We start from the raw sequence: 23839 nt of genomic DNA, 5'->3' as shown, positions 1-23839 counted from the left end.
GGTAGGTACCGTTGACTCTTTTCTATCATTTCTTCATTTCCATTAACGAAAGAGTGAAAACAATAAGAAAGTAATTATAATCCTTTATATATTTACTCATGTTTCAGAGTTTCATTATTAGTCATCACAGTTCTTAACACTATCACATCCTAACCCGTAAAATAGGGATATTTACAAAACTGGTCACCTGATTTTGTAAGATATAAATAAATGATCTAGTTTTTGGCGATTTGCAAAAATACATAAATAGGGCATTTGGGATTTCAGAAAATACATAATGTGTATTTTATCTCATTACAAGGGTCACTGTTCAAAAACTCTATCTATCAATTTTCGAAATGACAATTATAAATTTTCTAATATTACTGATTTTACCACCAAATGTCACATTTTGATGCTATAGTGTCTTATCTACTTTCCGTTTGTTATGTTTCGAAATGATAATTATAAAATTCTATCGAGTACCTCCTTAGTTTTGATTAATAGGGCCATTCTTAATAGGGCATTTGGGAATTGGGATTTCAGTAAATATATAATGTGTTTTATCGCATTGCATGAGATACTTTTCAAAAACTCTATCTACCAATTTTCAAAATGAAAATTATAAAACTTCTAATATTATCGATTTTTCCACTAAATATCACATTTTGATGCTATTGTATCGTATCTACTTGCCATTTGTTATGTTTCGAAATGACAATTATAAAATTTTATCAAGTACCTCCCTAATTTTGATCAATAGGGCCAGGTCGTTGTGTAAAACATCGAAAAAAGGGCCATTCTATTAAGTACCTCCCTAATGTTGATCAATTTGTTATCTTCTTATTTTGGTTAATTATGTCCCAATAATCAAGTCAAGAATAATCAAATTTAAAACATACATGCAAACTTTTATTAGTGTTTGGTTCTTGTAGATTGTATCAAAAGATATATTAGTTCTGGTATTGGCACATAAAGATCTAGATAGAGACACAACACCATATTTTGGGAAGGTGATTTAATTTTATGAACTTTAACAGCAGATGGTTAGCATAGGTCATGTATAAGAACTTTTTTCTTCCGCACTCGACTACATAGAAAGATCATTAATGGGGTCTGCTAATATTCATGAATGTATCCTCATACTTGCCAACTTTTGAAGTTTAAGAACCAATTTGACATCAGAGGCGGACTTGTAGCTATGGAACGTATGCATGCGCTCTTATTAATTATTCGATATCCAAAACAAAAGCACAAAAAAGTAAGAAAAAGAAAAAAACAAATTGTCAACTCATACTCGAGCGCAATACACAATCAGAATTGACTCTCATCTCTCTGTTGACTCTCTGATTGATCGCAGCCTCAATATATCTGTGCTCCAGTTATTCATTCTTCTATTACTTAATTAGGTGGTTTTCTCTTGTCTCTATTTGATTAAAGATAACTTATATTGGTAAACAATGACTAATAATTATAAAATGATAAACTATAACTTAAACATTAAATCATTGGTTAGTTAGTTATGGTTATTGGTAAGCTTAACGTTCTTAACAATTAGCTTTATTTTCCTTGATAGTTTGTAAGAAAGTTACATAATATTAATAATATGAGTGATCAATTCTTAAATGATAATTCAGTAACTTATGTAGATAAAAATATATTTTTAAAGTTCACGATAAAGATACACGGACCACTTTCAACATAGGAACATAAGACGAGAGCAACTGTATACTACTTTTTTGATATTAAGTGTCTTTTTTTAGACAATACATTTTTTTTTCTTAACTTGCTTCAGTGTCTCAAAAAATAGATCCTCAACCTATCTTTACACCCAAACGATTTTTCATCACTAACCTGACCTGATTTAAAATACCACAAATGGTAATCAGTAAATGACTAATAATGAACTTCCAAAAGTATTTGGTGCTTAAACATAGCAATACAAGAATTCAATAGTCATTTTCCTCCAAATTCCATTCATTTATAACATACACAGCAGCATATTAACTTCACGGATTGTTTAATTTGATCATCTAACTACAGCAACTCAATAACTTCACAACGCTGACTAAATTAGGTCAAAATACGATTATCACAACCCGGATCAACATTTTTTTAACCCACTGATAAATTTTACTTAATAACTTATAGAAAACTTCATTAACACTTCCATTTCTTTCTCGGTAATTTATAATTAATCAGTATAACAGTTTGAGGAACATACCTCAAATTCCCAGCAACGTCACACTTTAGCAAACACCCTTTCTAAGCTCTTTACTTTGGAAGCTTATGCTTCAATTTCCAATAGATTTCTTCTAATAATTTTCTAAGCTTATACCTTCCCTTCATCATTGACTCGTTTCTCTCCATTCTTCATATCGATTAACGACGGAGTGATAATAACAAGAATATATTTATAATTCCTTTGATCAGTCATCACAATTCTACACACTATCACCTTAAACCCTTAAAATGTGAAAAATATCACAAAACACCAAAATATTAGGAAAATGTTTTTTTTAATAAAATTAACATATTTTTTTACATAAATGATCACATATTTTATTATGGGATCATGTAAAATCATCCTTTGCTATGATTTCACATTTTTAAATGATTATACCACCAAAGATTAAAGATAAATAAAAAGTCATGTCTTCAAATATTGCGAAATATATAATATTCCATTTATTTTATTTTTTTGAATTTTTTTGTGATGCACACCATTGTAAAAATGAATTTTGCAGCATAATATATATATATATATATATATATATATATATATATATATTGACAAGTGTCATGCAATTAAAACCCCTCATTAATGTTATATATCATTTATCATGTCACTTGTCAATCTATTAATTATTCATTTCAAATTTCAAATGTTAAATTTCCCACTCTAATTTTATTAAATTAATAATTGATTATTCATTTTAAATTTCAAAATTTAAAATTTCTCCCTTTAATTATATTAAATTAATAACATTAGATTAAAAAATAAAATAAAATTAATATAAATTATAAAATGATATAACTCCACGTATTTATTTAAATTAACGATTATAATTTTATATAACTAAAAATATCTCTTAAGTAATAATTTATTTAAAATAATTGTATAATAATTTTGATTTTTTAATACGAAAGTTTAATTAATTTTATAACCGTGGTTATCACGGGTTATAAACTAGTATATATATATATATATATATATATATATATATATATATATATATATATATATATTCACATAGATATTACTGCAAAGTATAAGGTTATTTGTGTAACACATCAAAAAAAAGACCATATTCTTAAGTAGTTCCTTATTTTGATCATGCTTGTGATCATCCTATTTTGGTTATGATTGTTGAAGTCAATCAAAGTCACAATAACCAATTTTAAAACGCGTATTAAAACTTCTATTAGTTCTTGGTTCTTAATGACTAGGTGTGAGACCCGTGTATTACACGAGTTTATTAAAAAAAAGTTAATATCATAAACTATGATGAATAAGAAGGTAATTGAAATACAAAGTAATAAAAAAAACTATTGACATATTGTAAATAATTATTAGGAATAAAAAATTTTGAAATAGTTCTTTGAATGAAAATTAGATATCTTATTTCTAAGGTTACTGTTATACATTTGTATTTAAAAGTAGTTATTTCATCAAGGGCAAAACAATCACATTTATTGAGAAAAACTATCGAAACCAATTGCATGTTTTGTTTAAGGGAAAATATGACCAGAAAATACATAATATATAGTTGTAGTCGGATGACTTTGGAAGTTAGATGTTATAAAAAAGACTTTATATTTAAATTAAAAAAAAAAAACAACAACACTACTTTCCTACACCCCTTTACATTGATAATAAATATGAAATGACAATTTGTAACTAAATAATTATAAAATTTGAATACATCCTAATGTGTAATAGTATTCTGTAAAGAAAAAACTAAATTGCAATAGGAAACATTGATATTTTTGTATTTTTCTGTATTTTTTTTATAACATTGATATTTTTGTATTTTTTTTACAACACATACACACAGCTAAACAATGTATTTTTGTTTTGGAAAAAATGTTATATATATATATATATATATATATATATATATATATATATATATATATATATATATTGTTAAAAAGTTTACTGCAATTTTATAGATTTTTTCCAAAGTTTATTGTTAAATTATAATTTTTTAACAAAATATGCAAAAAATCACATTTAAGGAAAGTGCAATGCTAGTTTCTGCAGAATTTTGAAGTTTTGAGAATTGTAAATTTTAGTTTTTTTTGGAAAATATGGCAAAAATATGACTTACTATAAAATACTTATTTGAGTAGGGGTAAAACAGTAAAATTTGTTCCCATTTTTGTATTTAATTATAACACATTCACATGGTAACACATTATACTATCAATTTGATGTTTAATATAACACCATAACTTTTTAATATATTTGAACCCAAAAAAATTAAATTGGCAGAAATTTATTATTTATAAAATTACAATGCTATTTTTTGCTTAGTTATGAAGTTCTTTTATAATTCTCATCTTTTTTGGAAAATAGGTAGAAATTCATGGGTAAATCAGTCACACGCAGCATAACAATATACTTTCTTATGAAAAAATGTTAAAATAAAAAATCTATAAACTACAATGCTACTATATTTTGCATATTTTCTACAGTTTCATTGTTTAATTTAATAATTCTATAAAAAATGTAGAAAAAAAATGTTAACACGGCAGAAATGTGACTCATTATAAATTAGTTTTTAAGTCGTGGCAAAATAGTCAAATTTGTTGTCAATTTTGTATTTGTATTTTATACATTTCTATACGGTTGGTTGACAAGGTAAAACAACATAGAGACTATAAAAATCACAATCATTAATCATACATTCACAAACAGTTATTTTATACATAATTTGATGTTTTGTACGTAAGTCAATCATCGTTATTTTTAATTTATTAATATTTAAAATGGTTTCAAAATATTAAAATCATGTTCTATTAAGTCAATATCAATGATAAAAATATAATTTTGCACAATAAATATAAACTTCAATAGAATGAAAGTAAATAAATAACAATGTACTTTGTATTTTTGATATTTGATTTTTGATTTTTATGTTTCATTGATAATTTTTATGAAAAAACACAATAAAAGCCAACGATTACCATTGTTATAACTCCTTAAAATTTTTTAGTTAAATACCCTATTAACAAAAATTTTGAAAGCACCATATTGTAATAAAAAAAACACAGTGTTGACAAGTTAAATAACATAGAATGAACAAATTAAATAAAATATCATTTTGACTAAAAATTCCTTTACTATATGTTTTGAGTGTTTCCTATTAAGTTTTTTATTCATTTTTAAGTTATCCAAATAACAAAAGAAACAAAAACGGTAAAAATAATCAAATTTACTAAAAAAATAAAAATTTTCATTATTACAAAAAAATGAGCATTTATTTTACTATCTTCACAAAAGTATAATGTTGTAAACAATATAACCATTTGGAATATTTTTACCGTCAAAAGTTGACTAAAAATAAAATACCATTTTAATTTTTATCATTTTCACCAAAGTGAATTGAAAAAAAGCACCCCAACATTGATTTCCACTCAAAATTTACAAAACGGTCATCTCGTCTAGATGAGAATATTTGTTATTAAAAATGCCTATTGTGACCTTTTTAAACTTGACAAAAGGCCTGAAAAAATATCATTTTAGCTGCACAACTTGCCTGCAAAGTAATGGTGTCAAAAATACCTGATTTACATCCATTTTTACATCCATGCAAGCAAAATCACATTTTGAAAAGGAGCATTTACATAATTTTGATAAAAATCTTACTTTTCCTATTAAAAAAATAATAAAAATGAGCACTATTTTAACATTTTCACCAAAGTAAATTGCCATTTTGTCATTCGCTCCAAAGTACATTGCTATAAACAGAACATTATTTTATTTGGATCTATTATATTTTGATTTATGGCAGGTTGAAAACAAAGAGCATCTCTAAAATAGACATGATGATTTATGACCAATATTATATAGTTTTCTTTCCAGGGCATTTTGGACATTTAAGTAATAGTGAATGGTTACTACCATGAAGAATGATGCATAATAACGACCCTTAGCCTCAAAGATGCCATGATCATCGAACAGGGTGCCATCATCCATGCAGATTACAAGGCATTTTGGAAGTTAGTAAATTTGAAAATAAAAAGAAAAAATGTTAAATTATGAAAATGACGATCAATATATACCCAAAATTTACGTGTTGAACACATAGCTTTGATGAGGCCTTACAAATGAGGCTTAAACACCTAACCACCTGATGCTCAAGCTTCTCAAATTGGTCTTCATTTATTTGATTCCCATCAACTCCAAATTTGAATTGGGTTTATGAGTTCACTCTTTGAAGTTGAAAAATACGTACCTTTGCTATGATTAAACTAATATATATGAAAATCCGGAATCATTGAAATGACAGTAAGTGTTAGAACCATCTTAATTAATATTGTAAAGTTGTATGGTTGCTGATTTATAAAAGTGAGAACATTATGTAAACACATTGAATTTTATTCATGAATAGTCTAATATAAATGCATCAAAGGATTAAACATAATAAAACTTTTGGGTTGTGACAGGAGCAAGGACCCTCAGTACAGGATCCTACGCCAATGTGACAAAAAGGTTGGCAATCACTATCCTTATGACAAGGGTCGGGAATCACACGATCGCTCATAGCATGACCATTGTTTTTAGACGTAGATTTATGGTTCACTACATATCCTCTCTCAGTGAAAGCATATGACATCTACATACCTGCAAAGTGTATCTCGTTAGCATTGAACTCTGTTAGTTTCTGAAACTACAGAAGTAGAGAAACAAATTGTAACAGGAATGGAAAGCAAGAATACGACAAAAAAGACAATCTTTTAGTGAAAGCATCCGCCTCAAAGGAATCAACTTATGTCTGTAGGTTCAATCATCGATTGCCTATGAAGACATATATACAAGAGAAAATTCATATTAGTGGTACAAAAAAGGAATCCCAATAATCAACGCTAATAAATGCGAGAAAATTCATATTAGTGATACAAAAAGGCATCCCAATAATCAACACTAATGAACGCATACTGTTTTAAAGAACATTTATGTTAGGAAACGTAACGTATAATCTTGTCATTAAAAATTTGATCTTATAATATCATTTATATATTTTTCTTACCTAATTAGGGTCGAAAAATAGAATCCTTCCTTCCAGATCAGCCAATCCATGAATTTTCGGTTTCATACCTTGTTTTAATTGGTTTTATATTTAATACAAAAAAAACCACAAAATTCCATGTGGAATTAATTTTATTCAAAAAAAAAACCACAAATTTACATGTGGCAAAAGGCTTAAGAATATGACAAGTGGCAAAAGTATTTTCATTTATTAGGGAGGATTTGTACCAAAAACCTATTGGGTCAGGTATGTTCACATAAAGAAGATCTTGATAAAAATGGAATATTGTATTTAAGGAATAAGATTTAATTTTATGAAGAACTTTTAAAGCATAGGGTTAGCCTAGGTCATGTATTGGACCTTTTTGCTTCCACACTTGACTAGGTCTTAAAGATCATTAGTAGGTTTTAATATTAATTTGTAAATTTATTATCTTGCTTAAGTGCAAAAACCATTTTGATATTGAAAATAAAAATATTGATTATGATATGTTTTTTCTTTTTCCTCTGTTTATTGAACAAGTAAAAACTTGATCTTGGCAATGCTTCATCATGAGAAATGAGGTTGGGATCTGAGTAACAAACAATTTTAAGTTAGGATGAAAAAGAAAAAAGAAAAAAAAATGAAAATACCCTAACAAACGCCAATAATGAATCCAAATTCCCAAACACTCCCTTTCCAACAGCCTTGTTCTGATTTACTCCCTTGTTATTGAGTCTTGACAAAAAAAAAAAAAAAAAAAAAAAAAAAAAAAAAAAAAAAAGGGAGGAGATCAGAAGACGATGATACGGGATTCCAAAATCCTGTAATCCGACTATCAAGTAAGTGAGGAACGATTCAGATGACTCCAATTCGACCTATATTATTATGTACATCGGTCCCCCAATACCCTTTCCATATCATCACACTCGTTCTCCCATTCTCTGTCAATGCAATTGTTCGCCATTTATCTGTTTTTGATTTCATCTTATGCTGTTTTCCTGTTTTCTGTTGAATAGAGGAATCGGCCCTGATTTTAACATCATCAATCTGCTACTTTATGCATCTGGCTTCTTCGGTTTTTCCCATCAAAGGAACCAATTATGCAAATTGTCTTTGATTCGAGATCTCTGTTTAGATATGCTGTTGTCCTGTTGAATATATGATACCCAAATTTATCTGTGATTTTCCCATTAAAGGGACCAATAAGGCAATTAGGCCGCTATATTTTCCAATTCCAATATGGTTTACCTTTTACATAATCCAAAGTCTGATCTGTATATGTTTACAGTTCACATACTAATTAATATCATTATCAATGAGTTACTGACTTATTAGGCTGTGTTAGTGTTTTAGTTCATATAGTACCAGAAGATTCCAAAAAAGATGTACATTGAGCAGCAAACAGAAAAGTAGGGATTCCCTTCCTATTCATTAGCCCAAATTATCAGAAAAAAATGTCATTCTCCCTTGTAGTTTTACTGGATGAAGAAACTCCAATCTAGTTATTGTGGCTTTTAGCCTTTTATGTTGAAGCTGATTGAATGAATTTTATATGTTTTGAACCCATTTTGATCTATTTGTTTATCCTTCTTTATCTTAATTTAGTTACTTAAGTTGATAGCAATCTAGTTGGCATTGATATTCTGCTGATTCCTAGTAAAATATATGAGATCCTACTTTTCCAATTCACAATCCTGAAACTTGATTGCCATTTATTCCAGAAAAAAATGAAATGCTATGGAAAGAATAATTGGATTAAAAGTCGAAAAACTGCCTATAATTGGTCCCCGAAATTAGTTTGAAAATTAAAAGTTTATTTTGAGCTTTTTAATTGTATGCCAGTGCAAAATATGTTCTATGCTGAAGTGGGATCCTCTAATGGCATTATTTGATCCAGCTCGGGATATATCAGTGATGTTCAAACAGTAAGAATTTTCCGTGCTCTTTATCTCAAGTTTGATTGAAAATAGTACAGGTTTTGTAAGGAAAATATCAAGGTAGTAACAACTAACAAAGTTTCTATTAGACTAGGAAACAAAAAATTATTATATGTATTGTATTGTATGTTTGTAGTTCTCGGGGTACCAAAACTGTAACATTTGTTATTATATATATCATAGTGTATGATGAATTCGAAAATGTGGTGTTCCTCAATGAACCAAAGGAAACATATCCTACACATGTCGTTCCACCATATTAAGGCTCCACTGCTACACTAGACTCATGTGAAAGCTCAAATAGAGAACCTTCATCTACCTCCTGCTTGATGACTTTATTATTAGAGAACAACACAGAAAAAGTCATTGTGGTAGATGAAGTGTAAATGTTCCAACCCTAAACAACAATCTACCAAAAAGCCTCCCTGGATTCATATCTTCAATTGCAAGACTGAAAAAGTAATCTTCAATAGCATTATCCTGCCATGGAAAACAACACACTTATGATTCATATGTTTGGGTTTATATAATTACTCATCGTATATTGAGATGTTGGGTTCAATTAATAAAGTTATAGTTTCATTTCGAAATCATTATTAATAACAATAACCCAATAGCTTAAATCTTTGTTGCACTCCAAAGATGTCTAAACTAATTCAAAGCTAAAAACATATACATCAACATTTTCATTGCATATTCCAGAGCTGTCCGAATGATGTGCAGGAAGACAAAGATGAAATAATGTTCTGAAGTTGAGGAAATAAGCAGGTTTCATATCAGATTATCAGGTGCTTTGTGCACATTAACTTATATAGATTGTAAAGCTACACTAAAGTTGCTCGATAAGACCAATACTCAAAGCCACAACAAACAGTTTTACCAATATATCTAAAAACAAATTACAGAATAAATTAGTCAGACTTTTTACACAGGATCCAAAGTTTTTATATGTTAATTAAAGAAACATTTGATTTATCTTACAACCCCTCCAAAGCTCTTTTTTGCAAGCTCTCGTACGATTGTAGAACAACAAGCTACATGGGTTGGAAACTGACTATCGGATTTGCAGGATAACACACGAGATACGACCAACAAATAAGGTGCAACTTATGAGAAAGACAATTGGGCCCTTCAACATTGTTGGTGAAAGAAGAAAGGCACATAGAAGGAACCTTAGCTTCTTGTTTTTAACAAGCTTGGGAATACATGATGAAGACCTTTGATGTATTTATTATCTCTTTAATCATGTCATTTGCCTGCAATAAACAAATAAAATGATGCAAGGGTTGAGTTAGAATATATATGATAGGCTGATATGCATGTCTACGATAGTGCTGAACAGCTTCATTATGTGGGGCACTTCATCAAACCAATCATGTAATCCACCGAGCACCTCTATTTGGTCAAGGTCATTGACATCATTGAAATAAATTACAGTATTTCTATTATTACATAACCTACTTCTCATCTTGGAGTTTTTAACTAAATAGCAGTAGTTGTAAAAAGTATTTACCAAAACAATGTAGTTTGTAAATTATTTACCAAAACATGGTAAATAGAAGGAACCTTGGCTTCTTCATGTTTTTGACAAGCTTAGGAAAAAGTGATGAAGTCCTTTGATGTATTATCTCTTTAATCTTGTCATTTGCCTGCAACAAAGAAATAAAATGATGCAAGGGTTGAGTTGGAATTTTGATAATACGCATGTCTATGAAAGAGCATTAATAATAAACTGACACCATAGATCACATCAATCATGTAATCCACCTAGCACCTTTAGCTGGTCAAGGTCATAGACATCATTGAGAACAATTAGAGTATTTCTATTACATAAACCTACTTCTGATCTTGCATCTTCTTGCTCCCTTGATGTGTTATGTTAGACTATAATATCGTGGTAGTTGGAGGCAGTTATATATGATGTGCCTTACAGGTGATTGTTCGCTCTGCTGTGAGTCACACCCTGTCATGATATAGAGGTGGTGCTTTCCTTTGCTGTATAAATACAAAGTGTAGTCATATGAATTAGCTAAAGCTTATATACCAAGCATTCTCTTTCAATACTCGATGTATCTTACAGTATCAAAACCTAGGATCAAATCAGGAGTTTTTACCTTGATATGCAATCACCTTTGCAATCTGTTTTTCAATGTATGATGCGCAGTGTAATCGCATTCATAAATTCAGAGTGCAGACTATATGAACCGGCAAAGAGTTGAGAGATATATGGGTGTATGGATCTGATAGATGTTTTATTTCCATATAATATTGATAGAAGACTTAGAATTATCTTGGATCATAAATTCCTTAGATGCATCATTTGCCTCATCCCAAAATTCTGAGCAATCTGTTGCAAATTTTCTTGTTTGCACCGGATCATCTTTACTTTTTCTAGGAACGAGCTCAGCTGCAAATGAAGTCCAATACCCCTTTATGGAAAATGAAATGATATTGTATGATGGACTCAATGATGTGGTCTGCCTCAATGAACTAAAGGAAACATATCCCACGTGTGTCCTAACATCTCCACCATATTCAGGCTCTGGTACCTCATTGGATTCCTGCCAAATCTCAAACCGAGAATCTTCTTCATCTGGATCCTGCTTGATGCTTATATCCATCCACATTGTTAGGTCCTGGGTAACAATACGTATTAAGAACCCACAAAAGTCATTGCACCAATCATCTGGAAGATGCAGTATAAACGTGTCATCATGAGATTGAATATGCTGGGTATATAGGTCCCATTTAACATGTGGGTGACGCTTTGTAAATGTTTTTCCCCTAAAGAACCTACCTACAAACCCCTTTGGAATCTGCTGTTCAAGAACAACATTGATAAAATGATCTTCAATAGCATTTCCCTGCCATAAAAACACATTCATGTATTTGTATGTTTTGATAAATATATGATAAAGATCGAAATTCAAAAGGTACGTAGAGTAGAGGCAAACCTGGAGCATGGAGTCTAGTAATATCTCACCAACAAGTGGACCTACTTTCTTGTCCCCCCGAAGTGAGACTTTCCACAACCATTTACAGTTTGAAATATCTCCAATGCTTTCAAGTGAGCCACAAAAATCTGCTATGACAACGGCCATACTTGATGGCAGCTCCGACAACTCTACAAGTCCTTGGCACCATGACACGTTGAGCCATTTGAGCCGAGGAAGTCGGAAGCAACTAAAACTTAATCGTGAAAACTTATTTCCTCTTAGATCGAGCTGTTGCAAGTTGGGCAACTCTAAAACATTAGAGCCTAGGTCTTTATCTCGCAAGTTGAACCAGTGCAGATCCAACTTCCTTAAGAAGCGGAGTTCTTGCCAGTTGTTAAAAAACCCTAACCGACATAAACATTCTACACCAGGAAGATTGCTGCAACAATTAACAAAAAATTTTGGACAAGATTCTATGTAGGATGCAATTTCATTCCCACTATTATCCAAATCAAGATGTGGTAAATTCTCCATTTTCTGTTGTTGGATCTTTGGAAACTTAACAAGTTTGAGGTGTCCTTTGAATGAAAGGGTATCAAGTTTCTTTATTCCCCTAATCGGTGGAAACATCTCAAGACTGGGACAATATTCTATAGATAAGAAAACAAGCTTTTCCAAGCATCCAAACGATGGATGAATTTCTTCTAAATACCCACATCCATTAAGAATGAACCTTTCAAGATTTGGAAGTCCAATAAAATCTGGTGTCATGATTAGGTTATTCATATCACAAAGTTTCAATAACTTCAAATTTGGCAGCAACTGTTTAATAAAAGTGCAAACAAGTCAAAAATGTATAAAACGTGACAAGATTTGAAGGAAAATGGCACACACACACACGCATAAACTAGTTCCTTCCATCCACATATGGAAATCAACTGAATCAACTGAAGTGTTCAGTTATTTAATAAAATATCTATAAAACATATAAGAAAAACAAGATAATAATAGATCTTTAAACCCAAATCAGTGTTATCAATATTTTATAATGGTCTTTAATCAACAATGACTAATAGATCTTTAAACCCAAAAGGTAACGTAATGGGTGTATGAGTTGGCTGTTCTAAAAATAAATATATGAGATGATAACTTGTTGGAGGATGGGCTTTACATAAATACCATGTACTACAATGACTAATTAATATGTCAATAAACAATTTGTTTTTTGAAAAGTTTATAGTTATGAAGACAAATGGTATTCATAGAATAAAGGTCCAAGCTTTTTAATACTATAGATACTTGAAATTTACTCTGGATTAGTCATTTCAGTAATTCATCAACTTTGTTTTCTGATATGAACCCACCAAAGTTGACAAAAGTCTATCAGAGGCGCAAGAAGCATTCTCCGGGGGCTGTTTAGTACTTTTCGTAATTTAAAATATTTATGGTAATTATATGGTATTTGATTTTGTTTAGGATTTATCCTCTTACTTGAACCATGGGAAAACCAGACACCCGATCTGATACTGCCGCCTGAAACCTCAACAAGGATCCGACTCTTGATAAGAATCTAGTAGATTTTCAAACACAATCACTGGAGCGGTTCGAGAAGGTGGATCAAGAATTGGTGGAGATGAGGGCAGAATCGGAAAGTAGACAAGCAATTAAGAAATAATGGCCCTCCTACTTAGGGCATCGTAACCACCACCACCACCGCCTACGCAACCAATTCCCCAGGTGACCCCTCCAATTGTTACAATCACTAAGGTGGCTGCTTCTATTCCGCTAAAAACTGCCTCCAGGGGTTGGCAACAGCCACCAATCATGCAACCACACATGCAATCGCAACCCCAACCTTCTTACACGCCACATCCTCCTTTCTGTTCGATGAACAAAGATTCCTTGGACCACCTCCCTTCACCCTGGGGACGGTTCCAACAATAGCAAGTTTAAATCATACACCGGTGATGGATGGGGGATTGAGATCAGCACTTTCCAAGAAGCAATCACATGGGACCAACCATGGCAGCCACCAATCTCTAACCAAGGGCAAGGAAGGGGCCACTGTGAAGGCAACGACGTATATGGGTGGGTGTACAAGGCGGAACGGTTTTTTGCAAGGTTTTGAAAACCGGACCGGACATTGAACCGGCCGTCTTACTGGTCCGATGGTTCAACTGGTCCGACCGGTCCTAAAACCCGTAAAAACCGGTGTATATATATATATATATATATATATATATATATATATATATTAATGATCCATAGTCTTTGAGGTTTGAAAAGGATTATGTTAAACAATGGGACAATCCTATAGTATCCCACATCGAAAGATAAATAGAATAAAAATTAGTTATTTGGAGTATAAAACGTATGAAGTAAAGGTTTTACATTAAGTAATCCTTATACTTCCCACATCGGTTGGAAGTAAAAACAAAGGTAGCCACTTGCTTATATAAAGAAGGGTCATGCAAATTAGTTCAGCCGGATCCATGCGTTGGGTCCATCAACCGGCGTTTGAAAGTTTAAGTTTTTTTTTTTCTTATAATTTATAAAAACCGGTTTTTCGTTGGTTGAACCGGGCTGGTTGAACCGGTTTTTTGGTGAACCGGACGGTTTTATCCGGTTTGAAAACAAACGGTTTTTAGGCTTGAGAAAACCGGTAACCTGACCGGTTCCCGGTTGAACCGGTCGAACCGGCCGGTCCGGTCCGGTTTTCAAAACATGGGTTTTTTGATATGCAGGGCCTAACCACATTAGGAGAGCGATTACAGACAGTAGTGTTGTGCCTAGAAGGTCCGGTACCAGCTTGGTACCATTGGAATGAACATGGGACACCATTTCAAAGTTGGGAGGAGCTTAAACTCAGGATATTGGAACGTTTTCAGACTTCTTAAGTGGGTGACCTATATGAGCAGTTTTTAGCCATCAAACAGGAGGATAGGCACAAAATTACATGGGGATATTTGAACAGTTGGCGGCTCAACTAGGGGGCATTCGCCGGAGGGTACTTTCGTTAAGGGACTTAAGCCAGATTTGCACAATCCGGTTAAAATGATGCAACCTACAAGGCTTGGACAAACGATTAAGTTGGCCTTGTTGATAGATGAAAGTCGAATGAGTTAATATGTGGGGCCAAACAAGGGCAAGTCAAGAGCAATGGGTAACCATTCTGCGACGGGTGGGGAACGACAACATGGTTCGTAGGCCCTCAAGGACACCTCAGGTGCAACTAACTACTAGAGCCCCTTCTAAAAGAATGACAAACGCGGAGTTTGCAGATACTAAGGCCAAGGGCCTTTGTTTCTGCTGTGGTGGAAAATTTGCATCTGGCCATCGTTGTCCTGACAAAACCCTTTTGCTGGTCGACGTTGAAGAGGAGGAACCCGAGAGGCAGGAGCATGTGCACTTGGACATGGTCTCAATGTCGGCGAGTTCGATAATGGGATTCACGACACCCCATACGATGAAGCCGTGTGGTATGATTAGTGATCAGGAGGAGGTGGTACTCATTGACAATGGTGCCACCCATAATTTTTTTGTCATTACACATTGTAGGGTGATGTGACCACGTCCTCCGGTAATCTGAAGCGGTGGCTCTGGGCGGTTACAGAGTAATCTTGGTCATTCCGGGAGACCTGCAAGGTCACAACAGAGAAGAACAATCTCTCTCTCTCTCTCTCTCTCTCTCTCTCTCTCTCTCTCTCTCTCTCTCTCTCTCTCTCTGAGGGAGGAGCTCTTGGAAAAATGCTAAAACGGTCAAGTTAGTGGTTGAATTGAGAGTGTATGGTTAGAGCTGAGAGAGAATGACTTACTCTTTAAGGTGGCGGAGGAGACCTTTTATGCTGGGACCTCTGGCCAATACATGGGACAAGGTCGTCAGCTCCGATAGGATCTAGTGCCTTGATTGATTAATCGTGCTCCTTGTTGTGCCAGAGCTGACGATTGGTTCAGGTAATAAGGTAGTAAAGCTCTGAGCATACTCCTTGTCGCTTGGAGTCATTGGATTTGTCACGGAGTGGAAGGCCCCCGCTGAGGGCTGAGCCTTCAATGTGGGCGTCCGGCTCTAGAGGGACGCCCGTGGCGCGAGACTTCGTTTTGGCGGCTGCAATGGGAGTAGCTTGGTCTGGCGGTCTTCCATGACGCCTTTCAGCAGGGCTGGGCGCAGCTTCTAGCCCGTGCTAAGGGCACATTATCATAGGGCTTCTAGGCTAAGCTGTGAAAGGGCTTCGCAAGATGGGGGTTATGATGGGGAACGAGAAGTGAGATCACAATAGAGGAATATGTAAGGGTATGGTATTAACTATTAACCCTACTTGAATACCAGTTGGTTAATGACTTTTACCCCCTTGGAACTGGGCAGCAACAATATCATATTTGGCATGAAGTAGTTGCATACGTTGGGCGATAAGAGAGTGAATTGGTAGGAATTAACAATAACCTGTTACGGTAACCAAAAAATGAGTAACATTGCGAGGTGAACCCGACCATCACTATTCTAGAAGTTCAGTGTTCGAATCTCAATCCCAAGTTCATCCCACGCTCGATGAACTCGGGACTGAGAGCGTTAACGTTCGACCCTATCGGTTCCCACAATTACAAAAAAGCAAGAACGTACGACTAGTGGATGTGATGATCACAGTGGAGATCATACAGCTGAGCTCTAGCCCATTCTCCAATCCATTTTTACTTGTTAAAAAAAGACAGCAGTGATGCTTCTATGTAGATTATCGTGCCCTGGCAGTTTTGGACAAATTCTAGATCTCGATTATAGACGAGCTATTGGACGAACTTCACGGGGCAGCGGTTTTCAACAAACATGATCTAAAATCAGGGTACCATTAGATTCGGATGAAACCGCAAGATGTTCCAAAAATGGCATTACGCACACACGAGGGACACTACAAGTTCCTTGTAATGCCTTTCGGGTTGACAAACGCTCCATCGACATTCCAGTCGTTAATTAATAAGGTTTTTTACCCTTTGTCTTTTCAAAGATATTTTGGTTTACAACAAAACAATGGAAGAACACCGGGGGAGCACCTCAAAGTCATTTTTGGCTGCCTTAAAACCGAGAGGTTGTTTTTCAACAGAAAGAAAAATGTGTTTTTGACCATGGGAGGGTGGATTATTTCAGTCACGTCGTGACCAAGGATGGGGCCATGGCTGATCATCTGAATAAGATTTTGGCTATGTTAGAGTGGCCGATTCCCAAGACTCTTCGAGAACTTAGTGGGTTCTTGGGTTTAACCAGTTATCACAGAAAATTTGTGCAATGATACAAAAGAAAATTTGCAAGAGCCTTAACAGATCTTTTAAAGAAGGATAAATTTGTTGGGAGTAACGAAGGAACCCATGCATTCCATTAATTACAACAAGCCATGACTCAAGTGCCCGTTTTAGCCTGATTTCTCCAAAAAGTTTACAGTGGAGATGAACGCATCTGGTCAAGGGGTAAGGGCAGTACTAATAGAAGAAGGCCAACCCGTAGCTTATTTCAACCGAGTATTGGGTAGCTAAGCCCAACTCAAATCGGTATAGGAGCGCGGGTTAATGGCAATTGTACTGGCGGTACAAAAATGGTGGTCATATTTGTTAGGACGCCAATTTACAGTATTGACCGATCAAAAGAGCTTGAAATTTTTGCTTGACCAGGGTTTGGTGGCCGGGGAACATCAACGCTAGAATTCAAAGTTATATGGGTTCAATTTCAAAATCTTGTATTGACCTGTGGGAGAGAATGGCGCTGTTGATGCGTTGTCCAGAGACGCGGAGAGGGAGTTTCCTTGTCGGCATTAACGGTTTCTCGGATTAGCAACCATGCTAACTTGCTGGCTAAATTGAGCCTTGACCAGCACATTTATGATATTCAGGCGAAAATTGATTCAGCTGCTGGTGACATGGATGTGTATGAGATCAGGAGGCATGACAGGGGCATGTGTTGTATAAGGGTATGCATATGGGTAAGCTGGTGATTCCACGAACATCTATCTGGGTCTCTCATGTGTTTCACAAATCGCATGCCGGGGCAAGTAGTGGTCATGAAGACATGTAAAAGACGTACCAATGCCTTTCTAGGGAGTTATATTAGATTGGTATGAAGAGGGATGTGGCAAAACCGGTGGTTGAATGTGCCAGATTTCAGTGCAATAAGTACTCCCATTTGGCACCGACAGGGTTGCTCCAACCGTTAAAGCTACCAGAACGGATCTAGGAAGATTTAACCATGGGGTGTTCATCAACCATTTTTTGAAGGAGCTATTTAAGGACTCGGGTACAACCCTAAAATGCAGGACCGCGTACCATCCGCAAACGGATGGCCAGACATAAGTCGTCAATAGAAATTTGGAAACATACTTGTGGTGTTTTTCTTCCACTCAGCCAAAGGAATGGGTGAAATGGCTACCATATATGGGTTGCGTATTGGTATAATACTTCATACCGCTCTTCTATTCGAATGGCCCCATTCAAGCTACTTTATGGACGAGATCCACCGCATTTGATTCGATATGATTCTGATATTGTTGTCACATTTGAGGTGGACAGATATCTACAAGCAAGGGATGAAGTTCTCAAGGAAATTAAGTTGTATCTGCTCCGGGCACAGTAGATTATGAAGACTCATGCTGATGGTAATAGAAGAGATGTGGAATTCGTGGCTGATGACTTGGTTTACTTGAAACTATGACCATATCGGAAGGTTACGGTAGCTAAAAGCACAAACGAGAAGTTGGCTCCGTGTTTCTATGGGCCATTCCAGGTTCTGACTCGAGTGGGCAAAGTGGCGTATAAGTTAAAGCTTCCCGATAATGCTTCTATTCATCCGGTTTTTCATGTTTACTAGCTTAAGAAGGTTGTCGGAAGTCAAGAGGTGCTCACAACCCTTCCCGAGGAATTGACTGCCACGGATGATGGGATGCTGGTTCCAGAAAAGGTGGTGCGAAGCAGAATACAGCGAGGTGTTGAGGAATGGTTGGTCCAGTGGAAAGGCTTACATGAGGAGAAAGCAACTTGGGAAGAGAAAGAGTCGGCTCAGCGACAGTTTCCCGAGTCTTACCTTGAGGACAAGGTGATATTTCAGAGAGAGGGGGGGAGGGGGTTATTGATATGAACCGACCAAAGTTGACAAAGGTGTATCAGAGGCGAAGAAGAAATCAATAGGGGCTGTTTAGTACTTTCCGTAATTAAAAATATTTATAGTAATTATATGGTATTTAATTTTGTTTAGGACATATCCTTTAGGTAGGAGGCTTAAATAAGGAGGGTTAAGCCCCCATTAGGGTTAGACAAGTTTTTCACAGTTTACATTCTGTTTGGAGACTTCCTGATTCTCAAAATTCAGGCTCCCCTTTATTGATTAATCAAAGCATTAGGTTATCTTTGATTCTGTTGTTAATCTGGTCTTATCATTTTCATCTATTAATTAAATAAAGTAATAAACAATACAAATTACCTTACAACCCTCCCAAAGTTGTTTTTGCAAGCCTTCGCACAATATAAGACAGCAAAGCTGCCTTAGTGGAAGGTCATTAGACAATGATAGTTGACCACCTCTTGAATCCATATACCGAAGGTTCTTCATGTTTGCAGAGTAGACCGTAGGAAGATCTTGTTCTTGTTTTTTTGTTGGGTGAAACCGAAAATCCATTTTTATTGCTTCGATCTTGTCAAGTTCCTGTGATAGAAGAACAAAATGGTATCAGGATAGATTCAAAATTTTTGTTTATACATAAATAATACATCATGCAAAGCTAGCTTAACCATTACCGCAGTTGCACCCATAACACATATCTTAAAAATATCTTCCCTCTTCCAAACTCTACTATGTTTTTCAGGATTCTTGCGGTGTTCACCTCTAACGATGTGGTGTCCCATTTCTTGCACCAGATCATGCATATCAAACCTTCCATTGGAAATAGTTATGAGAGCCTTTTGTATCAACACCTTCACTCCTATAACAGGATGAAAACCACAAGCATCAAGCATCTCCATTGCCCTATCTTTCTTCTCCCACCTAAAAAAACATGCTATATCAAGAAACAAGTCTTGCTCAAGTGGTTTAAGTCCATCAAAGCTGACTTTTAGCGCTTCCAAAATATTATCATCCGGGATGTCTTTCAGTCTGGCTAATGTACTCCTCCACTCATGAATGTTTTTGTCACACAAGAAAGAACCGATTACTGTAAGTGCTAATGGAAGCCCACCAGCATAAGAGACAACCTCTTTAGAAAGCTGCCCGTAATCTTCCGTCCATCTGTAATCCCGGCATGCATGCTTGCAAAAGAGCTTAATAGACTCATCATCGTTTAGCAAGCGAATATTGTGCATCACATCTACTCTGTGTGCATTTAATAAATGCACATCTCTTGTTGTGATTATTATTCGACTTCCTTCACCAAACCAATCATGTGATCCAGCTAACGCTTTTAGTTGGTCAAGCTGATTGACATCATCTAGCACAATCAAGACCATTTTGTGGCACAACCTATCCTTTATCATTTGTCTTCCTTCCTCAACTCTCTCTATTGTCACTTGCTTTTGTTTCAAAACACCAAAAATGATTTTCTCTTGCAATTTTTCCGATCCATTTTTGCTTGATTCCTCCCGGATATTTTTTATAAAGCAGCAACCATCAAACTTGCTAGAGATTTCATCATAAATAGCAGACACAAGAGTAGTCTTACCACCACCCCCGACCCCCCATATTCCAATCATGCGCACGCCACCTGAGCCAATTTGTAACTTTGATTTCAGATCTTGCATGCGAGCCTCTATTCCAACCAGGTTTTCATTTGCACTTTGAGTTACTAGATGCAGCCTACGAGAAATTGTGTCAACAATTTCTTTGATAACCTTTGATTCATGCCTACACGTTGGACATACAAGGATAATCAACACATGCTCACATTGACGAAAGAGGTAACGTTTTTCATGTTCCATGAAATAGAAATAAGGGATCATAATCACCATTAAAATTTAATATTTTAAATAGAAGTTGAAAAGTTAAATTTAAAGGTAGTTTGTAACAATTTTCTCGGGAAACATCGAAAATAGTTTCATATAACAAAAAGTGAAGCAAGATGGATGTGTTGCGGCTTGAAGCGAGGCATCAAGTATGCTATTAGAATCAGAACTTAACGAAGTCCATCAAAACTTAATTTAAGGTTATTCATAATCCTAGGACTTGATACATATCTTTTAACTTTACCAAAATGATAAATTGATCTAGTAGAGCCTGTGATTATCTAGTTCATCAACATCATCGAATAATCAAAACATTTAGATAAAAACTTCTAAGATACAAGTATACATGTGTTTCACAAAAACAATGAAGAAAATTACCCATTGGCAATGTGCTTGGATTCCCATCCAGAAATGTTACTTGCATCCATGAGTGCTTTTCTCCAAGATTCAACATTGTTCTCGTTCTCCAACTCATGTTTGGAAAATGTTTCTCCATATTTTCTCTTTTGTTTTCGCACATCAGATGGATCCACATTATAAAATATGGGCAAAACGATTTGGTTTCCGGTATCCTTGCATTTCATGATATGTGCAAGTTCATGTAAGCACCATGAAGAATCTGCATAGTTTTCAGAGAATATGATGACAGCAATTTGTGATTCTTCTATAGCATTCATAAGGGATGGACCTATCGATTCACCCCGAGGAAGTGTTTCATCGTCCTTGTAGGTGTAGATGCCTTGTTGTTCAAGAGCTGTGTAGAGATGATCTACAAAGGTCTTGCGGGTATCCTCTCCTCTAAAGCTAAGAAATACATCATACTTCCATGATTTAGAAGAAAATACCGGAGCGGAAGGGGAAAATGATGATGATGATGATGATGATGATGCCATTGATGTGTTGATATGTTGCCAGTATGTGGTTTGAGCACCTCAATGAAATGAACTTTATACAGACAGATGTGAGTTTCCAATAAAACCTGTTATCATATAGAAAAACCTTGTCAGAACTCATAATTGGAGTAACCGGTTACCACTAATTTAGGTGATATCAGTTGGTTTTAACACAATTACATTATACATACTAATATTTTGCTTATAGCTGTATGTTGAGATTTTTCTGAAAAGACAGGGTGAAAATTTCCCAACACCACCAAACTTTAGCATAATCCCTTTCTGAAATCTTTACTTTGCAAGCTTATACTTCAATTTCCATAGGATTTGTTCCTTTAATATCTTCTTTCAACTTGAATCATTTTGAGTATGTGGATGCTTTGCCTCTACAACTTGACTCTTCTCTCAAGTCTCTAGATTGGTTAACCACAAAGTGAAGATAATGGAAAAGTAAATATAATTCCCTTATCTTTATAATCAATTTTCATAGTTTCAACATTTAACCACCACACTTTTACATTGTACATTCTCACACCAAATTTATTGCATCACCTATGCTATTTGTCAGATAACTTATACCCCAAAATTTCACCAAATACATAAATACCATCTCTGACCTACCGTTCCATACAATAAAATATGGAATAAAGTAATACACCCCAGGGATTTTTACATTAAATAATGATATACACTACATCTTTTACCTAGAGTATATATCTTGGTTAACAATTCATTTGTATTGCATTCAAATTTCAAATCCAATGATTCACTAGTATAGTGTGAACAAAGTTGACCACTTTGGTACAAACCAATAATAATGTCATTACACACCCAGCATTTACATTGTTTACGAACAGCTTCTCCTATTTCATGCACAGGGTACACTCAGAAAGTCAATCGAAATTATGTTACTTAATTTCTTAGTTTAGCGGACTCTATCTATAAACATGATTCCAGGTGTTTCTTAATGAAAAAACAAGAAACTTCCCATCAAGACATGTCTATTTACAGGAAAGTTACTAAAAGTATGGATTTCCTATAAACGGTCCCACACTCCCACTTTCATCTTTAAAATCATGATCTTCCAATAATTTTACACATCATTGCTGCCACTTAGTCATTCTCTATGGATAGAAAGGGATATATTCATATTTATAGATTGATGTCAACATCTATCTCTCCTAGGACAGAGGACACTTATAGCCTTCAAGATTTTTTCACTAAGTCACTACATTACAACTTTCAAAAGCCTACCATGTACAAAATTCACACTCATAATCATCATAACGTCTTCATTTACCATTGTATAATCATCATAAGGTCTTCACAAAGCTTACCTTTATGACCTTTTGCTTTACGGCTAAAACCCATAACTTGTATCCGAATAAAAAAATTTAGTATCTTTAATGAATTCCCCAAGTATTTGGTTCTTAAACGTAGTGAAACACAAATTCAAATAGTGCCAAGCTTACTTGGATTTGCTCAAAAAACACAGCAGCGCACAACGGACCAATCCGCCTATTATATTTTATTTTTGTATCGACAACTCATACACATATCATTAGGCTCATTTACTTCCAAATTCCATTCGTTTATAACATACACAACAGCATACTAACTTCACGAATTGCTTAATTTGATCATCTAACTACACTAATTCAAAAGCTTCACAGCTTTGGACTAAATTAGGTCATAATACGATTTCTCACATTCCGAATTGACATTTTTTTCACTGTTTGATTAAATTTACTTAATAAGTTATATAAAAACATCATTAACAGCTAAGCGCTTCCATTTCTTTCTTATTGATAATTTGTGGCTCATCAAGTTATCAGTTTAGGGAACATACCTCAAATTCCCAGCAGCACCAAACTTTTAGCAGACGCGCT

General features: G+C 34.5%; 1 protein-coding gene and 1 long non-coding RNA gene across 3 annotated transcripts; one reads left to right on the top strand and one right to left on the bottom strand.

The window, feature by feature from the left end:
* The first annotated feature begins 7788 nt into the window (after window positions 1-7788).
* LOC145066247 (uncharacterized) lies at window positions 7789-9359 on the top strand. The gene is made up of 2 exons (XR_013688673.1): window positions 7789-8059; window positions 9063-9359. It is a non-coding gene; the product is annotated as an uncharacterized LOC145066247 (long non-coding RNA).
* Window positions 9360-10668: 1309 nt separating this feature from the next.
* On the bottom strand, window positions 10669-22110 carry LOC145066246 (TMV resistance protein N-like). Of its 2 annotated transcripts, XM_079013455.1 has the most exons (8): window positions 21436-22110; window positions 19861-20959; window positions 19547-19768; window positions 12112-12915; window positions 11955-12021; window positions 11272-11843; window positions 10998-11152; window positions 10669-10806 (listed from the first exon to the last, which is right to left on the bottom strand). In XM_079013455.1, exons 1-6 carry the CDS (start codon window positions 21948-21950, stop codon window positions 11410-11412), a joined length of 3141 nt encoding a protein of 1046 aa, XP_078869581.1. In that variant the 5' UTR covers window positions 21951-22110; the 3' UTR covers window positions 10669-10806; window positions 10998-11152; window positions 11272-11409. The 2 variants fall into 2 exon arrangements, with proteins under 2 accessions (XP_078869581.1, XP_078869580.1); XM_079013454.1 differs by having other exon boundaries at window positions 11272-12021; window positions 21436-22107.
* Window positions 22111-23839: the final 1729 nt, after the last annotated feature.

The sequence above is a fragment of the Lactuca serriola genome, chromosome 8 (genome assembly GCF_051521515.1).
Source record: "Lactuca serriola cultivar US96UC23 chromosome 8, Lser_US96UC23_V15, whole genome shotgun sequence".
NCBI classification, from domain to species: Eukaryota; Viridiplantae; Streptophyta; class Magnoliopsida; order Asterales; family Asteraceae; genus Lactuca; species Lactuca serriola.
Note: the sequence above shows the minus strand (reverse complement) of the source record. Positions and strands in the feature narration are given on the sequence as shown.